Source organism: Podarcis erhardii (genome assembly GCF_964252035.2).
Source record: "Podarcis erhardii genome assembly, chromosome: 15".
In the NCBI taxonomy this organism is placed as follows: Eukaryota; Metazoa; Chordata; class Lepidosauria; order Squamata; family Lacertidae; genus Podarcis; species Podarcis erhardii.
Window position 1 is genome coordinate 44898658 of NC_138505.1, and position 26325 is coordinate 44924982.

The window sequence follows — 26325 nt, forward strand, 5'->3', positions numbered from 1 at the left end:
CGCCTGGAAGAAGCGGACCATTTGGATCCCTTCCAGTCGGGATTCAGGCCTCATCATGGGACTGAAACTGCCTTGGTCGCACTGGTTGATGATCTCCGGCGGGCTAGGGACAAAGGTGAGAGCTGTTTCCTAGTTCTGCTGGATCTCTCAGCGGCGTTTGATACCATCGACCATAACATCCTTCTGGACCGTCTTGAGGGGCTGGGAGCTGGGGGCACTGTCATACAGTGGTTCCGCTCCTTCCTCCTGGGCCGTGTTCAGAAAGTGGTGGGGGGGGATGAGTGTTCAGACCCCTGGGCTCTCACTTGTGGGGTGCCTCAGGGTTCTGTCCTCTCCCCCATGCTTTTCAACATTTACATGCAGCCGCTGGGAGAGATCATCAGGAGGTTTGGGCTGGGTGTTCATCAGTATGCGGATGATACCCAGCTCTACCTCTCTTTTAAATCAGAACCAGTGAGGGCGGTGAAGGTCCTGTGTGAGTGTCTGGAGGCGGTTGGAGGATGGATGGCGGCTAACAGATTGAGGTTGAATCCTGACAAGACAGAAGTACTGTTTTTGGGGGACAGGAGACGGGCAGGTGTGGAGGATTCCCTGGTCCTGAATGGGGTAACTGTGCCCCTGAAGGACCAGGTGCGCAGCCTGGGAGTCATTTTGGACTCACAGCTGTCCATGGAGGCACAGGTTAAATCTGTGTCCAGGGCAGCTGTGTACCAGCTCCATCTGGTACGCAGGCTGAGACCCTATCTGCCTGCGGACTGCCTCGCCAGAGTGGTGCATGCTCTGGTTATCTCCCGCTTGGACTACTGCAATGCACTCTACGTGGGGCTACCTTTGAAGGTGACTCGGAAACTACAACTAATCCAGAATGCGGCAGCTAGACTGGTGACTGGGAGCGGCCGCCGAGACCATATAACACCGGTCTTGAAAGACCTACATTGGCTCCCAGTATGTTTCCAAGCACAATTCAAAGTGTTGGTGCTGACCTTTAAAGCCCTAAACGGCCTCGGTCCAGTATACCTGAAGGAGCGTCTCCACCCCCATCATTCTGCCCGGACGCTGAGGTCCAGCGCCGAGGGCCTTCTGGCGGTTCCCTCATTGCGAGAAGCAAAGCTACAGGGAACCAGGCAGAGGGCCTTCTCGGTAGTGGCCCCCGCCCTGTGGAACGCCCTTCCAGCAGATGTCAAAGCGATAAACAACTACCTGACATTCAGAAGACATCTTAAGGCAGCCCTGTTCAGGGAAGTTTTTAACGTGTGATATTTTACTGTATTTTTGGTTTTTATGGAAGCCGCCCGGAGTGGCTGGGGAGGCCCAGCCAGATGGGCGGGGTATAAATAATAAATTATTATTATTATTATTATTATTATTATTATTATTATTATTAACATGACCAAATTCTTGAATCAATTCCAATACTCTTTTGGTACTAGATTCTGGCTCCTGTAGTGTCAATACCAAATCATCAGCAAATGCTTTCAATTTGTACTGTTTAGCTCTGACTTGTATACCTTTAATCAATTGGTCCTTTCTAATCATATTAAGCAGAACCTCCAGGACCGATATAAAAAGCAATGGAGAGATTGGGCAACCTTGTTGTGTTCCTTTCTCAATCTTAAACTCCTCTGTGACTACATTGTTTACAATTAATTTAGCTTTTTGTTCTGAATAGATTGCACCTATACCATTTTCAAAACCTTGACCTACCCCCATTCCCTGTAAATTTTTCTTCATGAAACTCCAAGAAATATTGTCAAAGGCTTTCTCCGCGTCCACAAATATCAAAACTGCTTTGGTGTTAATATTCACTTGTAATTTTTCTAAAATGTTAATTATATTCCTCGTATTGTCAGACAAGTGTCTCCCCGGGAGAAAGCCCACTTGATCTTTATGGATTTCTTCTACTAGTACCTTTTTTTAGTCTTTTAGCCATAATATCAGCAAAAATTTTGTAATCCACATTGAGCAAAGATATGGGGCGGTAGTTCTTAAGCTGTGTCTTCTCAGACTCTGTTTTCGGTATAAGTGTAATATAAGCTTCCTTCCACGACTCTGGTGCCTTTTTCCCTTCCAGTATTTCATTGCAAACTTCCTTTAAAGGCTGTACTAGCCATTCTTTCAAGGATCTATAATATCTTGAAGTGAAACCATCCAGCCCTGGGGATTTGCCCAATTGCATGTTCTGAATGGCTCCTTCTACCTCCTGTTCTGTTATTTTATAATTCAACATTAGCTTATTTTCTTGAGAGATTTTTTGTAATCCATTTATTTTCAAAAATCGATCAATGTCCATTTCTTTCTGAGTCTCCTGTGTATATAGATGTTTAAATACCTCTGAAAGCACTTCCTGATCTCCACTGGATTCTGTATATTCTTTCCCTCCACTTCCAAATTAGTAATAGTATTAAGTTTTTGTCTTTTTTTCATTTGCCAAGCCAGCAGTTTCCCACATTTATTTGCCGATTCAAATGTCTTCGGTCTCATCTGTTTGATCTTCCATTCTATTTCCTGATTCATCAATTTCATTTTGCATAAAGTATTACTCCTCTTTTCTTAACTTTGTCTGATGAAATAAATTCATGTCCCAATCTTTTATTGCTCAATATCTTCCTGTGTAGCCTTATCACATGTGTTTCTTGTAGACAAATCAAATCCAATTGTTCTTTTTTTAATAAATGAAAGACTCTCGCCTTTTTTCCGGGGAGTTGAGTCCATTCACATTCCAGCTTAATACTTGCAGTGCCATGATGTAGTTACTCTGCTTCTCCTCCAACAGCACTTAGTACTTTATCTATTTCTGTCAGTGGTGTTGATTTCCCTCTTTTTGGTGAACTTCTGTCCAAAACTCCCGGCTCTTTTCCAAGTTCTTTCTGCAGATCTTCTCCATGGTTTCCCCAAAACTTATCTTTTTCCTCCACTGATCTTATCTTTATCTTTCTTCCTTTAAAGCTAAAGAATAGGCCTTGGGGAAATTCCCACCTGAAGATGATTTTGTTCCTTCTCAACAGGGCAACCAAATCTCCAAAGTTGGACCTAGGATCCAAAAGATGTTGTCAGGGACCTGACATTGGAGCGTGAGGTGGAGGCTGGGCTCCAAAGCGATGCAGGAGAGGGGACCAGCAGGAGGGAAGGAATTCAACGTAACACCAGTAGAGAAGGGAGGGAGATGGAGGATTCAGAGAGAGGTCTCCGGGACCCTTCATCTGAGACCAGTGGAGAGAGCACGGGCACGCCTCTGCCCACTCCTTCCTTGCACAGAAGAGTCCCACGCAGGGAGATAGGCGGAGACTTGGCGTCAAACAGCTCTTATGCTGGAAGAGGTTCAAGAAACGCCCACTGACGGATTCTGCAAGCGACTGAACGGCCACGGAGTGAGGGCTTTCAGCCAAAAGCATGGTTAGCCAGGCAATCTAGCCAAAAGTGACGGCAACTTACGCACAAGTAACCCCTTATAACCATTACAGATGTTTCGGTATATCTTTAAAGATTTCCACTCTTGACTGCAGAATTGTCAAAGAATTCTGAAAGTGCAGACCCAAAATTTTATCTCTCTCTTCTTTAGATCGGAGAGTAATCAGACAGTCCCTTATTTTATTCTTGTTTCCTCCTCTTCCAAGTCTGAAGGCCCTCACGATTTTGAATTCTTCTTGTTTCAAATCCAACTTCCAGAACTCTGCAAATTCTATCAAACTGCCCTTCTCTAATTCAGGTACAGCTCTAATCCTTAAATTCGTCTGTTTTTCCTTAAGTTCAATCATAGAAAGTGTCAATTTATGGTCCTCAATTTGCCTCTGTAGATCTGGGACTTTCTCTGTTTCCAATTGTGTTATCTTAAATTCCACAGCAGCAGCTTTTTCCTTGGCTTCATCTGCAGTCTGTCGGATCAAAGTAGATTCCTGCAACAATTTCTGAATAGATTCTGTATTAGTGTTCACCTTTTGTCCCAAGCTATTTAAGCTTTCTGTATTTAAGTCAATTTTAGTGGTTGCTGCGTCTACCTTCACTTTTGCCTCGTCCACTGTCATCTTTGTCTCTTCAACCGTCTTATTTGTCTCTTCGACCCTCTTATTAAGTTGCTCCAAAGATTCATTAATCTTGGCCAGTGCAATCGCTAAAACATCTTCTGATGACATTCCACTAGGCTTAGATTGTGTTGGTACAGTCGCAGATGGGGTAGGGAGACCAACGGCTGATGGTCTTCACTGCCAAATCTTCCCAGACCTTGTTGTTTTGTCTGGGAATGACGAGTCTACTTTTTCTTTCCCATGTGCCATAACACTACACAGTTTCTCTTTGCAAGTGGAAAATTCACCTAGTATCGATTTCAGAAACTTCCTCTAGGTGGAAACAGTTGCAATAGTCCAAAATGACACCTTTTAAACTCAAATAAAAAAAATAAACACTTCCAATTTTTTGTTACTTTCCAGTTACTTTCCCTCCTTTTTAAGAGCAGAAGAGGACAACTAACCACAATGTATCTCTCTTGCTGAGCTAGCTGTCAGCAAGTCGTCTATTCACAGTTAATACGCAGTTCAAAGCACAACAGTCTTTGTCTATTGGCAGCCCGTTCCCAAGTTTTGAGCGGTGGATTTTAACTTCTTTCCCTCTCTCTTGCAGGTATATATAGTCCAAAACTCCCCCCTCCTTCCCCTGCTTCCTAGGGGGGGGGTTGATACTTTTTGTGTTAGGAAATTAATCCTTTCCAGTCGGATTTCCAAAACTTTAGCTTGTAGTCTCTTTGCTTTGATCTATTTACAAAAGCGGAAGGCGGACTTCCTGTTTAAACCTCCCCGCATCGGTGCCAAATTAAGTCTTTTTCGTCCTTTTATACTTCCAATTTTTCCTATTCATGGGTAGTTGCTTTTGAGGTCGAATTGTCACAGGAAGAAGTCAGCGCTCTCCGGTAACGGCTGTGCGGCTTCGCTCCAAGGAAAAAGCAGTTGATTCACAGCACCGTGCCGCTCACCCTGCTTCGCTCCGGAACCGTAATCGGTATTCCCTGCGAATTGGGGGGGCCCAAAAGGTGCCCGCCGAATCCCACGCTCACAGGCTTCTCCCGCCTGTGATTTTTGAAGGGTCTCCACTTCGCCGTAGCGGTACAGACCCGATTTCCTCGAGGCAGATCCTCCTAGTCAGAAGGATTCCGCCATTACCGATGGCGCTAACCCGAAAGTCCCCAAGAGTTTGGATTTGATATCCCGCCTTTCTCTCCCTTTAAGGAGTCTCAAAGCGGCTAGCATTCTCCTTTCCCTTCCTCCCCCACAACAAACACTCTGTGAGGTGACTGGGGCTGAGAGACTTCAAAGAAGTGTGACTGGCCCAAGGTCACCCAGCAGCTGCATGTGGAGGAGCGGAGACGTGAACCCAGTTCCCCAGATTAGGAGACTACCACTCTTAACCACTACACCACACTGGCTCTCAGTCGGCAAAGGTGGCAGAGGGGCACAGGGCAAGAGAGCTGTGCTTAGGTGGCCCACCCTAGGCTTGCCCCAGGGCTTTTTCCCCAGCCAGAACTCACTGGAACTCAGTTCTGGCTGTTGAATGGTTGAATGTTGAATGGTTGAATGTTGAATGGCTGTGTCAGCATTTGGGTGTAGTATATAAGGAGCAGCACCTAGCTCTCCCATTACCCTGGGGGATTGGTTGGTGGTTGGGTCTGGTTTGTTGTTGATGTATTTAGTGTTTTTGTTTTTGTTATTAAAACCTTGTTTAAGTTATTTTTGAGTCCTTTTTTAATGCATGGTCTCCCCAGCAAGCTCTCTGCAGTGCTACTATACTGCAAATAGCTAACATCTTTGGTTATGGGCCCAGCTGCTGAGTGGATGACTGCCTTATTTTGGACTCTGAGAAAGCTTTGAAAACTCCTTCTCCTGCTAGTGTAGTTTCTGTGGGTCTGGAAGAGTTCCAGAATGGTTGACCGGGTTCCAGAAGCTGAGAAGGCTCTGGTGTTCCCACAGCTAACAGATGAGAACTATAGTTTATGGTCTTTTCGGGTGGAGGCGCTTTTGACCTCTAGAGAAGTATGGACCTATGTAACTGATGACCCTCCTGACCCTGTAACTAATGCTTGGTCGAAAGGAGATGCAAAAGCCAGGGCAATAATTAATTTGGCAGTCAGTGACCAGCAAGTAGTCTATATAAGAAATAAGAAAACTGCCAAAGAAATGTGGGACAGTCTTGCAGCAGTGCATATTAGAAAAGAGTCAGTGTCTGCATTGACGTTTTTCAAGCAGCTGTACCAGACCAAGTTGCAGCCTGGTAGTGATTTGGCAGCACACTTGAGACGTCTGGAGGCAATACACTGCGAATTAATTCGAAGGGACATGGAGATACCTTATATTCAGTATGTTTTTATCATTCTTTCTTCCCTTAATGAGGACTTTGATGGTGTAGCTAGCCAGATATCTGCCGTTCCACCAGCACAATTAACCGTGGAAGGGGTAACGGCATGATTAGCGGACTTCCGGGTTAGCGCCATCGACAATGGCAGCATTCCTCTGACTGAGAGGAACCCGCTCCGTGGAATTCGGGTCGTACCGCCGCGGCGAAGGCGGAGACCCTTTAGAAATCCCAGGTGGATGAAGCCTGGGAACGTGGGATTTGGTTGACACCAGGAGCGCTCCCCTACCCACAGGGAAACCCCTTTTCGGGGGTTCCGAAGTGACGTGGGGTGAGCAGCGCGGTGTTTTGAATCGACCGCTATTTTTACGGAGTGAAGCCGCGTAGCCGTTGCCAGAGCGCGCTGACTTTTTCTTGTGGACAAATGGATTTTAAACAACAACCCGTGAGTAGAACGGAAATTGGAATTCTAAAGTATTTAAAGTTTTTTTAAAAAAAAAATAATAATTGGTACCGATCAGGGAAGGTCCAAACAGGAAGTCCGCCTCCCCTTTCTGTAAATAAACTGAAGCAAAGAACCAGTTAACTAAGGTCGTGGAGAGTTTTGTGTAAAGGACCTAAATTCCATTGATTGAAACTATCATCAATATCTTTTTTGAAAGCAGGGGAACCTGCAGGAGAAGGTTAAAATCCGTGAAATTGAAGTGCCACATCCCCAGACCCGGGAGTGGTCTGTGTGAGCCCGTTGACAGTGATTTGACAGCTGTCAAGTTAGCTGTTAGGATACAAAAGAAGGACTTTGTTTCTACTGCCTGTTTTTGTTACAACTTTATGTTTAAAAGGAAGAAAGGAACTGTTATAATTCAATGTATGGGACCTTTGGGTCTGTGCTGGAAGGAGTGAAAAAGAATTTGAATCCCTCTAGAGGGAGCTTTGGGTTATTGTCGTAAGGATGCAGCTAAAGATAAAAGCCTTGAGAAACTAGTTTTTGACCTTGGACTATTTAAGTATGGCTGTTAGGAAGGAAATCGAGTGTGAACTGAACAGGACATTTTATCTCTTGGGAAAGCTGCAAGACCAGATAAATGTTATGGCTACTAACGTGGTAATCTTGGAAACAAAAGTAGGTTTTGGCAAAGAAGTGGACAAGAACCAAGCACAGGAACCTCTTTCAACTGAACAAATTGAAAAATTTGAAAAGGAGAATCTTGTTGTGAGCAAAGTGAGGAAAGGGGGAGCCGTAACCCTACAGAGGCCAATAGTGGATTACTACTTGAGGCCCTACATGATGACAACTAGGAGAAGTAAATATTTGGAGATGGAAGCCTGGTTTGGCCTGGAAGATGAAAGATGGAGAGATCACCCTATGTGGAGATCAAATGACCTTTGGAATATAAATCCGAGCCAGGTGGAGATTGGAAGATTGGAGCTTTGGGGGCCTTTGGATTTGAAAAGAGTGTGAAACAAGATTTGGAATACTTTATAGGCCCTACTTTTAACTATGGAAGTTTGGCAGGAAGTAATATGATGACTGTTGGGTTGGGGCTTCCCCAAGATCTGATTTTCAACATTAAAGACTATCAAAAAGACTGGCAGAGGGGACAGACTTAAGAGCCTCGGATTTAAGATCTCCAGGCTGATGGTTTTCTGAGATTAATGGAACTATTGAGGGGCTGAAACCGGGGAGGGGATTTGGTGAAAGAAAATTGGGAATCTAAAGTATATATAATATAAATTTGTTTTTTTTAAAATGAGAGATGGGAAAATCGCGGAATTGAATTTTTTCTTTGACCTTAGGGGAAATGTCTTAAGAATAAGTACAGATATATAAGTTTTAATGGGAAATAAGATTAAACAAAGTTAAAGTGGATGATAACTTGGTGAAGGAAAGAATGGAAAATTACAGTATATTAAGATAAGATATGAGGATAAAATTAAGATCAAGGATGTGTTGAAATATTTATATGAATTAAAATATAAAGAGGGGAAGTATAGTATGTTAAGATAAACTATTAGGATAAAAACAAGGTTGGAAGGATTTGCTAGAATATCTAACAGAATTAGAATACAAAAATGGGAGGCACGAGGAAGTCAAGGAAATAAGTGATTGCAACTAAGCGAGTTAAAGGTTTGATTTGCTTTTTTTCTTTTTTTTCTTTTTACCTTTGTTTTTTATCTTTCTTTTTTCTGTATTTTGATATATGTATTTTTTTTATTCTTATTTTCTTTTTTGACTGTATTTTTTCTTATTTTTTTGTAACCTTTAAAATCTTAATAAAAAATTATTTAAAAAAAATAACGGCACGATTAATGGGCGAGTTGGATAGAAGGGAGGCTTGTGCCATAAGCACTCCTATTTCCAGAAACAATGAGGAACGCCATATGCAAACTTGTGTTGATACGACTGCATTTAAAGCTGCAAAGCGTTGTTGGTTCTGCAATAAGCAGGGACATTTTGCAAAGGACTGCAGATCCAAAAGAAAGCAAAGTACTCCCAAGTCTGTTTCTGTTCGTCAGTCACAGTCATCAGCCCAGCAGCCGACATTGTACCGTAAAGACAGAAACGAGCCGCGAGCTTTTCATGCTCGGACTACAGATCGTAAAAGAATTAAAGGTGCCAAGTGGAAGTTTTTTATTGTGGACTCAGGAGCATCTCAGCACATTTGCAACAATCGAAGCTTGTTTATTTCTTTCGAAGAGGAAATTGGTAATGTACATTTAGCCAATTCACAAGTCTTGCAGTCGCTTGGCAGGGGTACTATTAAACTTGACTCTTTAAACATTACGATAGCGAACTGCATTTACTGCCCGTCAGTGGACAATTTATTGTCAGTAAGAAGTTTTGCTCGTCAAGGCATAACTGTGCGTTTCTTAAAGTCAATGTGTGAGTTTTTCAATGGGAACAAATGTCTATTGTATGCCCGGGACTCTGATTATATAGACTGTATTTTCACACCTACTCCCAATCGCCTATAAATTGCAGAGCAGCACAGTCAAGCCAGGGGTTGAGGAGTGTAAGGCCACATTCCGGGTGTGTCCATGAAGCACACAGAATTCTGGGACACCTGAATTTTGCTGATGTGATTAAGACAAAGAATATTGTTAATGGCCTAAACTTAAAACCATGTAAATTCTTTATGCAATGTCTATCCTGTTGCAAGAATAAGATTAAGGTTGCACGCAAGGGTAGGTGCTCAGATAGGAAAATAACTGAGCCATTTGAGCATGTACATTGTGATTTAGTTGGGCCACTCCCACCATCATTAGGAGGTTCTAAGTACTGGCTTACCCTGATAGACCAGTATAGTAGATATTGTTGGACTTATGCAATAGCTGAGAAGTCCCAAGCATTTGAGAAATACAGAGCTTTTTGCAACTGGGTAAAAAATGCATTTTAACAAACAAATTAAGTATCTGTTTTCTGACCGGGGCGGGGAATTTTCTTCTGAGGCACAGGGGCCTACTCACGAGTTATCTTGCCCCTGAAGTCCCTGGCAAAATGGGCTTGTTGAAGTTGTGCAGCATGACCTGCAGGCAGGGGTTAAAACTTATCTGTACGATGCTAATCTGCCCAAAGTCTTTTGGGCTGAAGCGCTCAATGCCTTTTGTTACGTTAGAAATTGCAGTTATCATTCTGGTTTAGATGTCACCCCCTATGAGAAGCTGTTTAAAAAACGCCCTAATCTGAAATACCTACGCATTTGGGATTCAGATGTAATTATGCATTATCCCGCTAAGCAGAAATTGGGTGAGTGTAGTGTTCTGAGAAAATTAATGGGCTACCAGAAGGGGGCGTACAGAATTTACATACCAGCAACTGGCAAATTTCATATTACCAGAAGCATGATACAAACTGTAAATTGGAATGGCGTTGCTGTTTTCCAAGATACTAACGGTATAAATGATACTGAGGAAGAAGAGGAAGCAGCAGCAGCAGCAGCAGCAGGAAATGGTGCTTCTGAATTAATGGAACAAGACAAAAAGCCTGTTGAATCTGATAATTTGTTTGATGATTTAAAGTCACAGGCACCCGAGGGGAGGTTAGATTCTCTTGAGTTTTCTGACCGTGATCTTAGCCTACAGGCACCTCTTCAGTCTGACAATGATGATTTACAACCTGAAACTAGTAGTTTACTTAGTCCCATTAAGTCTGAGGAGTCTGACTCTCCTTCCGGACTGAGACGTTCAGATAGAAAGAGACAGAAGCCACAACGTTTTGCAGATGAACTTTTAAATACTGTGTATGCCAATAAGGCGGTTTTTGAGCCAAAAAGCTACGATGATGTTCAGAATTTACCTAAGCACCAAGTAAATTGGTATAAAGCTATCAACTCTGAGATAGCTTCTTTAAAAGAGCATAACACCTGGTCTCTTGTACCACAAACCCCAGAAATGAGACTTATTGATTCAAAATGGGTTTAAGAAAATGCAAATGGGAAGGAAACGCCTATGGTATGTGGTTTCACCTTTACAGGTGAAGATAAGCCATTTCCTAACAAAACTTTGTATCGTTCTGCTATAGGCAAGCTAAATTTCATTCAAAGAATCTCAAGACCAGATATAACTTATGCTTTTCACTTTCTGGCAAAATTTGTGGAAAAGCCCACTACGCAATGTTTCTCTGCTCTTAAGAGAGTTTTAATGTACTTTAAACATACCAAACATTATAGGTTGCAGTTTACATCATGTATTGACAAAGGTTTTGAAATTTTCTGCGATGCATCTCATGCAGTGGAACAAAATAATTGCAGGGGTGTGTCTGGTATGGTGTTTTGTTATAAAGGTTGTCCATTTGAATGGAAGTCCCAGACACAAACCATTATTTGTCTCTCCACAACAGAGAGTGAATTATGTGCATGCGTTCAGGCCACTTGTGATGTGGAATGGTATCTGCAAGTATTTGCAGACCTACAGATGAAAGTAACACTACTAGTAAGAGTTTACCTTGATTCCCAGAGTGGACTCGCTATCCTGTTTTCAGAGACCAATACGCAGCACACTAGAGTCTTAAGGTTACGTTTACAGTTTGTAAAGAAACTAATTGCTGATGAAATGATTGTATTTCAATATGTTCCAGGTGACAATCAAATTGCAGACATTTTTACTAAAGCACTTCCAAAGGTTACACATGAAAGACATGTACAAAATATGCTTTATGTTTTTGTTCCACAATGATGAACCGCAGGGGAAATGTTGAATGGTTTCTTTAAATGTAAAGGTTCATCATTGTTCCACCAGTTGTGTATGTCTTTTTTTAAAAAAAAAATATTTTTTATTAACAATTTTTTGTAAATCACAATTCCAATAAAACAATACAATATCACATCTCTTAACATAGATCTTTTCACTGCTTTGGACTCCCTCACATCTCCCGCTCCTGCGTTCTTAGTTATAATTTTATTCAGCAAATTTGTCCCCTTGTTTTTAGTCTTCATAACTAATTTTCAATGTTATACCTCTAATTTTAACTATCATTTTATTCGAATCTTAAAAAGTTTAGATATAACCAACATATTCCAAAATTTTTATCATTTCTTAAATTTATCTTATCTTCATAATTCCCTTCCTTGAACTCAATGGTGCCAAGTTGTTTATACTCTAGCATCCTTCTTAACATTCATACAATTTACAATATTTTTGTAGGTAAATCTTAAATTTCTTCCAATCTTCTTCCACCGTCTCCTCTCCCAGGTCTCAGTTGTGTATGTCTTTAAGGGGCCAGAGCAAAATAACGAGACCCAGCTTTACAGCTGTGAAACATAGCAGGTGCTGAGTTGTATTGATTAAGCTGTGTCAGCATTTGGGTGTAGTATATAAGGAGCAGCACCTAGCTTTCCCATTACCCTGGGGGATGGGTTGGTGGTTGGGTCTGGTTTGTTGTTGGTGTATTTAGTGTATAAGGAGTTTTTGTTTTTGTTATTAAAATCTTGTTTAAGTTATTTTTGAGTCCCTTTTTATGCATTGTCTCCCCAGCAAGCTCTCTGCAGTGCTACTATACTGCAAAAAGCTAACACTGGCACCTCTCAGGTGGGCACTATTGCCATTATAAGAGAACAAGGGTGGTGAGTTCATGGTGAGTCCTGGCACCTCTTTTTCTAGAAAAATAGCACTGGCTGGCACCTTCCCCTGGAATGGCCATGCCATACAGCTTTCATCTAGTTCACACCTGAACTTTCCAACGCAATACGATTTGAAATTGCAGCATTAAGCCTTGGTCACTCACATCAAAGTCCAAATGCTCGGAGACATATTTCAGGAGTACGTTGGTGGTCTTGACTGCTCTTTGCCTCTCACTGATTTTTGTGGAGTCAATCCAGCCATTTGTGTGCTGCGGGAGAGAAATCATCGTCATCACATGGAAGGACAACCCTTAATCCAGGTTTGCAAATTCACAAAGCTTCATAGAGGGGACAAATTGCAAAAGGGGGTTGTTTTGTAAAGGAGAAAGTTTGCTGCAATTTGTTTATTATTATTATTAATAATAATAATAATAGCCCACCTTTTTCCCAGACAGGGACTCGAGGCAGCTTAGTAGAATTAGATATTAATTGGCTCTTGGGTTGCTTTTGCTTTATCATGCATTTTCTGTTCTGATTTTGTATTTTTATGTTGTGAACTGCCCTGCAATCTGTCATTGGTGTGTTTGTGTGTGTGATAATTACAACAATACAACATACACCTCACCACAGCCATAGCAATGGAATGCAGGAAGCATCCTTAGACCAAGCCCAGCCATTGATCCACAGGTAATGAGGACTGGCAGTTGGCCCTTTGGCCTTTCAGACAGAGAGCCTTTTCACAGCCCCACCTGGAGTGCTGAGGACTGAACCGGGGACCTTGGGCATGCAAGACAGATGCTCTGCCCCGAGCCACGGCCCTTCCCCACAGGCCATCAGCAGAGGACATATCTTGTGTGCCTTGCACAAGCATTGCTAGCAGAACAGAGGCCCACTTGACCATCAGCACCCACAACCAGCGAGTTGGCCACAGATGCCCCCCGTGCAATCATTTCAAGAGGGTCTGTCCTCCGGCATGGGAGCTGCTGCTACCCCTGCTCTGACACCTTGGGGACTCCCTTACCACTAATATCTTCTGCAGCGTCTCCAGAGAGGGGGCCTCCGACAGCAAGCTGGTGAGCATGTTGAGCCAGATGTCGATAGTTTCGTGATAACAGTCCTGGAAGGAGAGAAGCAAAAGCAGTTAGAAGCTGAAGACCCCCATGGAAATCCCATATGCTCTGGAGCCTTCTAGTCCAAATTCGTAACAAAGCTTATGCAGGGGTTCAAGCAAGGCACACAAAGAGTCATAAACATCAAACGTTTCTTGATGTATATAAGGTTACAGGTCATGCGATATAAAGATACAGGACTCCACACTGGGCTCAACTTCCTTGGGGTGTTCCAAGGCAGAGGGCCTTCTTGGTGGTGGGGCCCACCCCGTGGAACACCCTCCTATCAGATGTCAGAGAGATACATCATTATACTTCCATCTGAAGACATCTGAAGGCAGCCCTGCATAGGGAAGTTTTAAATATTTGATGTCTGGCTGTGTTTTAATTTGTTGGAAGCCGCCCAGAGTGGCTAGAGTAACCCAGTCAGATGGGCAGCATATAAACAAACAAGCAAACAAATAAAAATAAATGCAGCGTAGGAGGGAGGCATGAGAGTCACAAAATGCAGGCATGCAGGAATCATTCGTGGATGCATTCTAGCCAAAGGTGAAATGCAATAAATATGGAAACAGGATTAAAATCAAAAATATACACCCCAAGTCTCTGGCTGTTACATCATTGTGATGGGTCAAGTGTCTCGGGCAGCATTCTTTGCAGCTTACACGGCTCAGACTCTTTGCCCTCAAATCCTTTAACCTGGCAACCCCATTTTCCTCCAGAAGCAGAAGGTCCAGTCACCTGGCTCTGTGTTGCCGGCACGGAGCTCCCGGCTTTGACCTTCGTAACCTGCAATGATGGCAATTGGAAGACCTTCCTGGTGGTTTTTTGTAGCAGCTGAGACCGGAGCAGGGGGTCCATGCGTGGTCTCAAGGCACTGAAAAGAGAAAGAAGGGGAGAGGAAAGGATCAGCACCCAGCAGTCCATAAACCTGGTGAAGAAATATGTACTGTGTCTGGCCGTACTTACGTCATGCGAATGATCGTTTCCATTGCGGGCTGTAAGATGGTGAGTGATGCCATTGGCTCCTCTTTGATGACCTCCTGTGGTGGGGAAGCACACAGCATGTCAGGGAACTGGAGGCGCCATCCCTGCCACCACCACACCAAGCCCTGAGTTGTGCTCTCTATCCAGCCCACTTGACAACTTCTTTGCAATTGGCAAGTGGGTCCTCCTAGGGGAGGAGAGTGGGCTTCCTGGATCTGGGAATAAGATCCCTTTTTCTCCTGGGCAGAGCTCTACCGCATAAGAACAGCATAAGATCAGCCTTCTGGACCAGGCCAAGGGCCCATCTAGTCCAGCATCCTCACAGCATTCTCACAGTGGCCAACCAGACGTCTGTGAGAAACCAGGGAGCAGACCATGAGCCCAAGAGCCCTCTCCCCGCCTGTGGCTTCCAGCAACTATATTCAGAAACATTGCTTCCTTCCTCTGTGGAGGTAGAACATAGCAATCATGGCTGGGAGCCATTGACAGCCCTCTCCTCCTGGGAGAACCTAGCCTCTTTTACTTAGGCACTGGTGACATCCTACTGAGGTTGCCACAATGTAGGGCTGCCTTTCAAGTGGGTTTGGAAACTTGAGTTGGAGCAGAACGTGACCACCCAGAAATGGTTTGGGGCCAGATGATCAGAACATGCAACCCAGAGCTAGACCTACACAGCTATTTTTAAGAAAAAACGCTCTGAAAAGAAACCCCAGGAGATTCCCCCTCTTTTTTTCTTTTTCTTTTTACTCACTGTGATGCAGAAGGTGAGCTCGTCTTTGTGGGGGAAGGTGACATATCCCACATTCGATTGCACAAGCGCCTTGGTTGTTAGAGTTGCTGCCTTCATAAAGCTCTTCTTCAAAGCCTCATTCTGAAAGGAGAAGGGATTTTATAAAATTGAGTTTGAATCAAAATCACAAGGAAACATAAAGCCACACTGACCCTAATCCTAATTCTAATCCTTACCCTAACACTAACCCAATCCAAAAACAAAAAATTCCTTCCAGTAGCACCTTAAAGACCAACTAAGTTAGTTCTAGGTATGAGCTTTCGTGTGCATGCACACTTCTTCAGATACCAATCCAAAAATTAACCCTAACCCAGAAGTGGTCTTGTTAGATAGTTAAATTCATGTTAAATTGCTGTTTTAGGGTTTCTTTAAAAAAAGTCTGGAACAGATTAATCCATTTTGCATTACTTTCTATGGGAAAGCATGCCTTGGTTTGGAACGCTTTGGTTTCAGAATGGATTAAGTTTGAGAACCAAGGTACCGCTGTAATGCCCCATCTGGTCCTAAGTGTGGAGCCAGTATACACCCCAGTCTACAACCCTTCGGTGGATGAAGCCAAAAACCCTGCCCTAGGGCACAGTCTGAAGGCATGTGGTGCAAGGACCTTGATGGAGCTCAGGAGGTCTGCTCAGTGCCTGGATGGTGACCACGGGGGAAATGGTTGCACACCTCCTGGAGACGTATGACAGGAGAAAGGCAGAATATACCATATTTTTTCGAGTATAAGACACCCCCTATTTTGGGGGACTCCAAATTAAGAAAATGGGGGAAGGATTGCCCAGAGTTGCTGAGCTTTTCGGGGGTAGGATTACCCACAGTTGTTCAGCTATTTGGGGGAGGGGATTCCAAAAATTGCTCACCCGCTGAACCTATGCTGCCACTCACACATGTCGCAAAACCCACCTATTGTCTGTCCCTCGCCGGCAGAAACCGCCAATCGCCTTCCCAATTTCCGCAGCGACAGCCAATCAACACCACCCCTTGCTGCAGCCACCAATAACGCACACAATAGCTGTTGACTATCTCCGGCTTGCAGCGGCAACCAAACCCACGTCCCCCCAATGCACTCTCTGTGTATAAGATGACCCTCATTTTTAAACATCATTTTTTAATAATAATAATAAAAACCCTCGTCTTATACACGGAAAAGTATGGTATAGCTGAGAGAACAAACAACAGGAGTCCGTGTGATAATCAGAGCCATACCTTCCTGCTGTTCTGGAATTGGAAGAGGAGCTCCTCTGTGATGAGGTCTATAAAAAGGGGGAGGTCATCCTGCCGTGCCCCGGATGCCATTTGACCACAGCAAAGGATGACGGTGATACTGGCATTCGTCTCGCTAGTATTCTGGAGGGAAAGGATGGGGAAAGTGAGTTTGGGAACCTTAAGTGCAATTGGAGACAAATCACCATTTAGTTGGGACCTTTTAGCAGCTGGGAAAATATTAGTAGTCAGTAAGTTGTTGTGCGAAAGGTGGAGGGCACAAGGAGAAGGGGACAACAGAGGACGAGATGGCTGGACAGCGTTCTTGAAGCTACCAGCATGAGTTTGACCAAGCTGCGGGAGGCAGTGGAAGACAGGAGTGCCTGGCGTGCTCTGGTCCAGGGGGTCACGAAGAGTCGGACACGACTAAACGACTAAGCAACAACAACTTGTTGTGCAGACTTACAAATTTTGTATTTTTTTTCCTCCAGGAAACTCAAACTGCTGGCAAGCCAGGGCTCCCCCACCCTATATATGTGCATCGGGTTCTTCCTGCCTAAATATAGAGCCTGACATTTGACCCTATTGAATTTCATTTTGTTAGTTTGGGCCCAGTTCTCCAATCTGTTAAGGTTATCTTGAATCCCGATTCTGTCTTCTGTGGCATTGGCTACCCTTCCCAGTTTGGTGTCATCTGCAAATTTGATGAGCATCCCCTCAATTCCTTCATCCAAGTCTTTTATTTTTAAAAAAGTGGAACAACAACGGGCCAGGACAGAACCCTGTGACACCCCACTGGTCACTTTTCCCCCAGGATGATGAGGAACCATGAAGGTGTTCTCTTTGGGTTCGGTCAGTCAACCAGGGAGAAAGTGCAGGACAGTGTAGGGTAGACTGACCACTGGTGCTCTTTTCCATGGGAGCTGCTTTTTAAAAATTAAAATGAACCAGGTGGATCTGCTCATCTTCTCCATAGTGAGGGTTGGGAAATTTCCTTGGTCATTTACCAACTCACAGCAAAAATCCAGAGGTACCACACTCCTGGGTTTCATTTCTCTTGGATGGCAGAGCACAAGAGAGTTCAGGGCTGCGTTCAGATGTAACAATAAACCAGAGGGCATCAACATAGGTTGGCCTCTAGCTCCCATCAGCCTCAGCCAGCATGGCCAGAGGTCAGGAGGGATGGGAGTTGCAGTCTGTAGCATCTGAAGGGCACCATTTTGGTTACCTCTGTGATAAACTATGGTTTATTATTGTGTGAATGAGCCTTGGACTCATCGGCTCCTGCTCCCTTGAGGGAAGCTTGAGGGAAGTTAACTGAAAGTGGAAGGAAAAGGATCTGATCTCCTTCCAGCTGGGTTGGAGAATTGGAGAGTCGGGGGCACATGACCCCAAGGCCCCCTCAGGTTATGGAACTGTTAGATCCGCACGCAGTTACTATGCCTTGTGAGATAAGATGGCGCCCAGTACACTTCTGCTGCGCCGATGGACGTCTGTGCCGATAGAAAACTTGAGCTCCCTTAGCTCTCTTAGCATAGTCCTTAGCAGAGTTTTGCAGCGGCAGAAACTGTTGCCTTGTGTGTGGATAATAAATCAGACTGAATGCAGGCTTCTTGCTAAACTCCAACAGTCTTTTAATGAGTAGAAAAACATCATAAATCAGCCCGGCGAAAGAGCAGACATCCTTTCGCCTCTCAGCCAAAAATGAAAGGAAACTCACACACAAAGAAAGATTCCCGTATGTGAACATAACCACGCCTCAGAATGTGAGACGTCACACAGAACTGTTTAACCCTGTAAGTTCTGATTCTCCTCACATGCCTTTGTAATAATTCGCTTAATTGACAAATATATGGAGGTGAACACAGAGAGCGACACTCAACTATGCTTTGCTTCAAGTAGACCTGTCGAAATGAATGGGCCTCGTCATCTTCATTAAATTCAGTGGGTCTACTCTAGAACATAGTTGAATGGGGCCAGCAGGCACTCCCGTAAGGCAGAAGAACCCTTGCACGAGAGCAAATTGGGCAGGGGGTGCAGCTGAAACCTCTCCCCTCTTTCTCTCTGCCTCTCCCAGCCTGCCGCCTGCCTTCTCTCTTGGGTTCTGCTCCCTCCCCTCAGTTGGAGAGGTGTCCCCTCTTCCAAACTCTAAGAGGTTCTTCATTCAAAGCTTTCTGACAGCAGAACACTCTCCCTTGGGAGGTTGTGGACTCTCCTTCGTTGGAGGTTGGATGGCCATCTCCCAGGGATGCTTAAGATTCCTGCATTGGAGGGGGTTGGACTAGATGACCCTTGGGGGTCCCCATTAGCTTCCACTATTGAAGAAATGCCAACCAACCATCTGACAACCAACCTAAAAACAGGGGTCAGTGTACTTTGGGGGGTGACCAATGGTTTCTAACGAATCTGTTTGTTTGACTGACTGACTGAGCCAAGGGATCAGATCAGATCTAGGATCTGGAGCCACAGAGACAGGACTGCTGGAGCCCACTTCAGAAGGATGACTGAGACATACCCACAGAGGAAGCTGTCTGGCTTCCATACTGAGAGCAGATCCAATTGCCTTTTTGGAATGGTAAGGATCCCATCCCTTGAAAAAGAGCATGTTTGGAAATGGGGCAGGATTCGTTCTTTTCCAACATGCTTTGGTGTGGATGTAAAGAGCCGCTAAGGATCCAATCCGCCAGGATCTTCGTCTAACCATTGGCCATGCTGTCAGGGGCTGATGGGAGTTCCAATTCAAAACACACGGATGGGGAAGGGGCACCAGGCTGGGGATGGCTGACCTACACTCTTGCTACGCTCCTTCCTCACTTCACACCCTTACCTCAGATGTCTCAGTATTCCTTGCAATGGCTGCGTGGCCGAAGTCCCGCACTGCCATCAGCACCTGTGAAATATGGGTGCTTGAAGCCACACCGATAGCCTCAGAAATTCCCTAGGGAGAATGAGGCACGTCAAACATGTCATTTTCTTGATTGCAATTAGTGATAATAATAATAATAAATTTTATTTATATCCCGCCCTCCCCAGCCAAAGCTGGGCTCAGGGCGGCTAACAACAATTAAATAGTACAACATTCTAAAAACATTTCATTATAAAAATTAAATAAAATCAATTAAAATGAAATTGATGGCAACCATTAAGCTAAGCTGATCATGAGGGATGGAGGATAAATGTGATTCTGTAAGCAGATTCCTGTGAAATGTGGGGAACCAAATTTAAGAATGGAGAAATGAGACACTTAGAGAACCAATTTGAAGAGATCCTTTCATCCCGGATAATAATAGGGGTGGTTTGAAGAACGATATTTCTGTGGATTCTGATGTGAACTGACCAGACCACACCTCCCAGACTCGTGCAGCTTGCAACGCAAGGATGCCTTGCATTCTGACATTTTCAAATCTTGTGATACAGTTCTTGGCTTCATTAAATACTCAACTACATTAAAATGCATCATTTATTCCCTGGAAGTATTTGTAATCCACCGCTCACCCAAAGGCGCCAGAGCAGGAATATGCACCATCTAAACCAGGGTGCTCCAGTTTCTCATACCAAGTGGGCCACAAGAGTAGTTCAGCACAGAACCTGTGGGCCGCACACTGACTTGTCGTGTGGGAGAGGGGAGCAAGGCCAAAATTTGACACACACGCCCCGGCCCGCATGCTGCCTTCCCAAAGGTAGGCAGGTGAGGCGCTGGGTTTTGGGAAGGAGGCACGAGGCTCTGGCGGGACCTAGAGCCTTCCCACCTTCTTGCCAAAGGTGGGAAAGAGCTAACTGAGGACCCTAGGACCCTGACAGATCACACCTGCCTCCTTCCCCAAGCCCAGCACCTCCTTACCCAGCTTTGGGAAGGCAGTGCAAGGCCTACAGGTGTGTAGGGGTGCCTCCAAGCTTGCTGAGGGCTGCCAAGAAAGGCATTGAGGGCCACTTGCTGGCTGCTCTGATCTAACCCAAAACTAAACAAATCTGCCCAGATATGTTGAATGCTGAAAAGCAGTTGCTCCTGTAAGAGGCTTTGAGGGGGTGAGTGGGTGGGTACAAAATCTTTGGAGGGAGGAAGGTCATGAGCAGAGACCAATCCGGAAATCAGGACAGAGGGCTGGTGGGGTAATGTCAGGGACTGGCTGGATGAGTAAGAGTGGGGGACCCTGGATTGTGGTGGTGGGACACTGGGGAGCAGCCTGGGGAGGCGCTTGAATCAAGAGGGTTCAGAAGGAGGAGGCTCTTCCAGGACAGTCTCCGTGTGAGCGCAGTCCCAGTCCCGCTGGCTCTCCTCCCCCCTGACATCCCACACATTCACTCACCTCTCTGTCTGCTTCCTCTTCGAGAGGCAACCTCAGGAGTAAGTGCAGGTACTGGTGGACTGTCTCTGCGCTCCTGGAATCCCGCAGCTTGAGTCCATAGTATCTATAGAGGGCGTTCTAAGGGTTGGGGAAGGTTTGGGTGAGTCACAGGGAGGAGACCCCACCAGCTACATCAACTGCTTTTGGAAAACCAAAAAAATTCAATTTTACCGTCTGAAAATGTCGGGTAATACTAAATAATAATAATAGATTGCAAGTACTAGGCAATTGTTTTAATGATTTGTATGCAATTTTACACATCTTCTGAATTCCCAAGTCACGTTACAACTCTTTAAAGGTAAAGGTAAAGGGACCCCTGACAATTAAGTCCAGTCGCAAACGACTCTGGGCTTAAAGCTCATCTCGCTTTAAGGCCGAGGCAGCCGGCATTTGTCCGCTTCCACAGACAGTTTTTCCAGGTCATGTGGCCAGCATGACTAAGCCGCTTCTGGCGAAACCAGAGCAGCACACGGAAATGCCGTTTACCTTCCAGCCGGAGCAGTACTGGCTTCAGCTGGGGAGGGTGGGATATAAATAAATTATTATTATTATTATTATTATTATTATTATTATTATTATTATTATTATTTTATTTACTTGCACTATGTGCTTTTGAACTGCTAGGTGGGCCGAACAACGGGAGCTCACCCCATCGCAGGGATTCGAACCGCCGACCTTCCAATCGGCAAGCCCAAACGGCACAGTGGTTTAACCCACAGCACCACCCGCGTCCCTATTACAACTCTTTAGTACTCCTCATTTGGGGAATTTGAAAGTTGACAAGTTCAGCATGTCCTAATTGCTCTGCCTCCACTGTTGGAGGCAGGAATGCTTCTGAATACCAGTTGCTGGAAACCACAGGAAGGGGAGAGTGCTCTGTGTTCGAATTCTGCTTTCCAGTTTCCCATGGGCATCTGGTTGGCCACTGTGAGATAAGGATGCTGGTCTAACCCAGCAGCCTCATCTTTCATTCTCATGACACACTTTTGTCCTAGATACGCTGACCCTAGGCTCTTCCCACTTTTTTAGAGGACTAATACCTGCACCTGCAGCCTCTTACAGGTGTCCCCAGCCTCCCTCCACAGTAATGTGGTTGGCTGTCACCGGTTTAAAAGGGAAGCCTGTCCAATAGTGGTGGAGTGGTGTAGATGAGTGTGGAGTCTTCTTTTGCCTCAAGGCGCAGGTACTCTGTCTGATTAGATGAACTGCTTTTGTAGATATTTGTATATATATTTAGCTCACAATAATAAATACTGCACTAAAGAACCTAGGACTCTGAGCTTTCTGCTAAAAGCGCTGCGAGGAATTCGTGACAGGGTTATGGGCCCAGCACACTTCTGCTGCGCATGAGTACAGGTGGCTGTTATCTAGCCGTGGGTGCTGGAGGGGAGCTGCAGCAATGGAGCAGTCCAGAGCTGGCGTGCTGCTGGAGAAGCTGACGGCCATGAACTACAGCATCTGGTCAGTCCGCATGCAACACTTCCTCAAGCGTGAGGGCCTGTGGAAAGTGGTGGAAGATCCACCGCAGCCCCCTGAGGAGGATGAAAAGGATGAGAAAGCCTTGGCTATGATCATCCTTGGAATGGACGACAGCCAGCTAGTCTACGTAGCTGATAAGGTGACAGCAAGTGAGGCGTGGGATGCGCTCAAGCTGTCCATGTGCGAGAGACATCTGGCTTGCTGATAACACTGACCAGGAGAACGTACCGGTGTCGGAAGACACCGGGGGACTCCCCGGTGAACCACCTAAAATTCCTTTGGACTTGCTGTGGACTTGATCACGCAAGTACCTTCTGCTATCCGGAGAGCAGAATAAACTCTTTCTTCTTTGAATCAACCTTGGTGTCATTTGGCTTCCTTCCTCCTGTCCCGGAGCAACGCAGACCCAATCAGTGAACTCCAATAAGGCTACAGATCCAATACTCTCTGTGGAAGTGCTGGGTCAGAATGACGCAGCAGTAATGTGATTGGCTGTCACCGGTTTAAAAGGGAAGCCTGTCCAATAGTGGTGGAGTGGTGTAGATGAGTGTGGAGTCTTCTTTTGCCTCAAGGTGCAGGTACTCTGTCTGATTAGATGAACTGCTTCTGTAGATATTTGTATATATATTGAGCTCACAATAATAAATACTGCACTAAAGAACCTGGGACTCTGAGCATTCCGCTAAAAGTGCCGCGAGGAATTCGCGGCAAGGACTTACCTTGTTGTGTCCAGGCTTGGATGTCTTCTGCTGGGAATAAAATGAAGAAAAGTGTCATGTTTCTTGTCTAGAGAACAGTTGCCATCTATCTGCCACTTGTCTTCTCTAAAAAAACCCCACATGCCTAGAAATAGACTTCTTGCAAAAATCATTTGGAGTAAAATCTATTGCAATCAATTCTTCTTCTTTTTTAAAGTAACACTCCAAAGAAGATTCAATAAATCCTCTGGACTGGGAGACACACCATTCATTTAAAGCACTTTGTTTCTTGCCATGAACAAACAGAATCTAGGCATTGTGGCTATTACTATTATTTATTAAATTTCTGTACTGCCCTTCATCCGAAGATCACTGGCCGGTTTACAATATAAAAACTCAAAAATACATACCATAATAACAAACAGACAATACCACTCCCAGTATGATTATTTATTAAATTTTCTGTTGCAGAAAGTATTTGCTTGCCTGCTCTGCCAAATGCCCAGGCCTGGCAAATTAACTGCTCTTGAGAGCGAAGAGGAAATATTGGCCATATCAGGCACAATACAGTCACAAAAACTTTTACTGCACAATATCGGATTCTCAAACGTTCCAAGATATCGGGAACGATCAGTTGCAAAAGTTAAAGAAAAAAACATGCAACATTTCCTGGGGTCCAAGTCATCCCACCAAATCAAGTTCATGGATTGGTTCTTCTTCCGGTCTACAGATGCTGCACTGATCGCCTTCTCTGCTTCCCCAAATTTGCCTGGTCCTCTTTTCAAGCCCCACCAGGAGAAAGTCGTCTCTTGCATCTGCAAATAGGACCTTCCTCCAAGCTGGGCTCCCAATAGTTCAGGCGGAGGCAAACACGGCCCTCCAGCTGTTTGGGGACTCCAATGCCCATCACCCCTGACCCGCTGGTCCTGTTTGCTAGGGATGATGGGAGCTGTAGTCCCAAAACAGCTGGAGGGCTGGGTTTGCCTTTGCCTGTGATAGTTCATGGCAGTTCCCCTTCTACATGCTCCCACCAGCCCCAGGCAGCATATGGTCCAGAACATTTAGAGGGCACCAGGTTGGGGAATCCTGGTTCACGCTGCGCAACATCAGACCAGGGTGGCTAAAAATCAATGACCCCCTTTTTTAAAAATGGATTTCTTTGATTTAAATCACATTTTTTAAAAAATTAATTTGGATTTCTAAAATAAAATGCTTTTGGAGGAAAAATCTTCCAAAATATATTTTCTTTTTAAGTTGCATTATAGTCCAACGGCTATTCACTGGGAAGTAAGGATTTATTTTAAGTTTTTCATATATGCTAAAATTCATTCTAAGAATTTTTTTAAAAAAAGTTAACCACATCAGTTAACAAACATGGATATATATGCTATAATGTTATTGTTTTAGTTAAATAAATTGTTTAAATTCTAATTAAGAAAATGGTTATTTTTCTTCCAATAAGGTACAGCAGAAAAGTTGTCCAAATATACAGTGGTAGCTCAGGTTAAGAACGTAATTCTTTCCGGAGGTCCGTTCTTAACCTGAAACTGTTCTTAACATGAAGCACCACTGTTAGAGGTACCGGTTGGTTGCTTGACAGCAATCAGGAAATATGGCTCAAGAGTCGGTTTTCCAGCTTTCTTCTTAGTGATCAAAACCTTCAGAATGCAGAGCACCTCTATTCCATGTCTTGCTCATTCACGGGCAGAATCTGAGAGTGGGCGGCCCTTCAACCTTCCCCAGCAGAGTAATTTCTTGGCGCCCAGTCTGCGCCTCCCCTCTCTGCGCGGAAACCTACTGCGCAAGGAAGGCTTGGGTAATGGGGGACCCCCCTCCTCCCCGCTTTGCTCAGGCAAGGTGTCCTGGCACCGCCTTGCCTCCTCCAACCCCTGCATCTCCTCTCCTTCCTCCGCTGAGGAAGTGCTGCTTCCCACGATCTTTGGGGGCTCTCTGAAATCCACCCGGCTTTTCCCCTCTCGCCCCTGAGCCGATGGCAGTTCTTAACCCGAGGTACTATTTCTGGGTTAGCGGAGTCTGTAACCTGAAGCGTATGTAACCTGAAGCGTCTGTATGCAGTTAACTTATTATACCCCACAATAATTTCATAATTATGTGTCTATGCATTCCTAACAGTATAACCAAATCAGTAGTAAAAACTACTCTGGAAATTTATTATTCCCAAAATGAAACCTTCATCTGGTTGTAAATATTAAGATTATACAAGCAAGAATGTAAAAAGATGCTTTAAATCGATTTGATTTCAATCAAATCCACCCTGCATCACACACACCTGGGGAGGTGGCTGGAGGTGTTGGAGGATGGTCTCCAAAATCTCCTTTTCATCCATCATCTCCAAAGCTTCTCTGACGGTTCTTCCTCCCAGCATTTTCTTACCCACCAACAAGTACTCTAAGTTTTCATCAGAGAGTTCTTCAGAAAGAAAGAGAGAGAGAGAGAGAGAGAGGTGAGTAAATGAGGCGGATGAGAGGGAAAGGTACCGTGTTTTTCCATGTATAACACGCCCCCATGTATAAGACGCCCCCTATTTCTGGGCACTCAAAATTTAGAAAACGGGGGCAGATTGCCAAGACTTGCTAAGCTTTTTTGGGGAGGGGTTGCCCAGAGTGGTTGAGCTTTTTTGGGGGGGAGGGAGCCATTAATCAAATTGCACAATTGCAGGCAGGCATCAACCACCAAGTCACCTATCGTCTGCCAGTTGACAACAGCCCTTTCCACAGCAAAGAAATCATAGCTGGGAATCTCTTCCTGGCGGCTACAATCAAGCGCCCGTCCCCCCTCAGCACTCCCCCTGTAGAAGAGGAGCCCCAATTTGACACTTGATTTGGGGGGTAAAAAACCTCGTCTTATACATGAGAAAAGACGGCAAGTTCTTTCTCAGGTGGCTTCTCGCCTGTTGCAATGAGCGGGTGCATGCCATATCTGAACAGGGATCATAGAACTGTAGCGTCTGAGGGGACCTGCGGGGTCACCCAGTCCAACCCCCAACAATGCAGAACAGGGGCAGCCACCCGGAAGTCCCTGCTCCATGTTACACGCCTCTGAACAAGGAGGGGTGGGATGGGGGGGGGGACTTCCACCCAGACATCAAGGAAACCAAGAGAGACCCTGACCTTGTATCATAATAATAATAATTTATTATTTATACTCCGCCCATCTGGCTGAGTTTCCCCAGCCACTCTGGGCGGCTGCCAATCAAGTATTAAAAACAATACAGCGTTAAATGTTAAAAACTTCCCTAAACAGGGCTGCCTTCAGATGTCTTTTAAAGATAGGGTAGCTACTTATTTCCTTCACATC

General features: G+C 44.8%; 1 protein-coding gene across 1 annotated transcript in view; it reads right to left on the reverse strand.

The window, feature by feature from the left end:
* Positions 1-25366, reverse strand: part of LOC309329779 (uncharacterized protein) — a gene marked incomplete at its 3' end in the record, with an annotated part of 29642 nt that extends 4276 nt beyond the window's left edge. Inside the window, exons 1-6 of the mRNA XM_081840790.1 lie at positions 25298-25366; positions 23029-23055; positions 16488-16628; positions 15243-15362; positions 13417-13512; positions 12560-12664 (exon numbers count right to left, since the gene is read on the reverse strand). Coding sequence (XP_081696916.1) covers positions 12560-12664; positions 13417-13512; positions 15243-15362; positions 16488-16628; positions 23029-23055; positions 25298-25357 — 549 coding nt within the window. The 5' untranslated portion in view covers positions 25358-25366. The remainder of the gene's footprint in view (positions 1-12559; positions 12665-13416; positions 13513-15242; positions 15363-16487; positions 16629-23028; positions 23056-25297) is intronic.
* Positions 25367-26325: the final 959 nt, after the last annotated feature.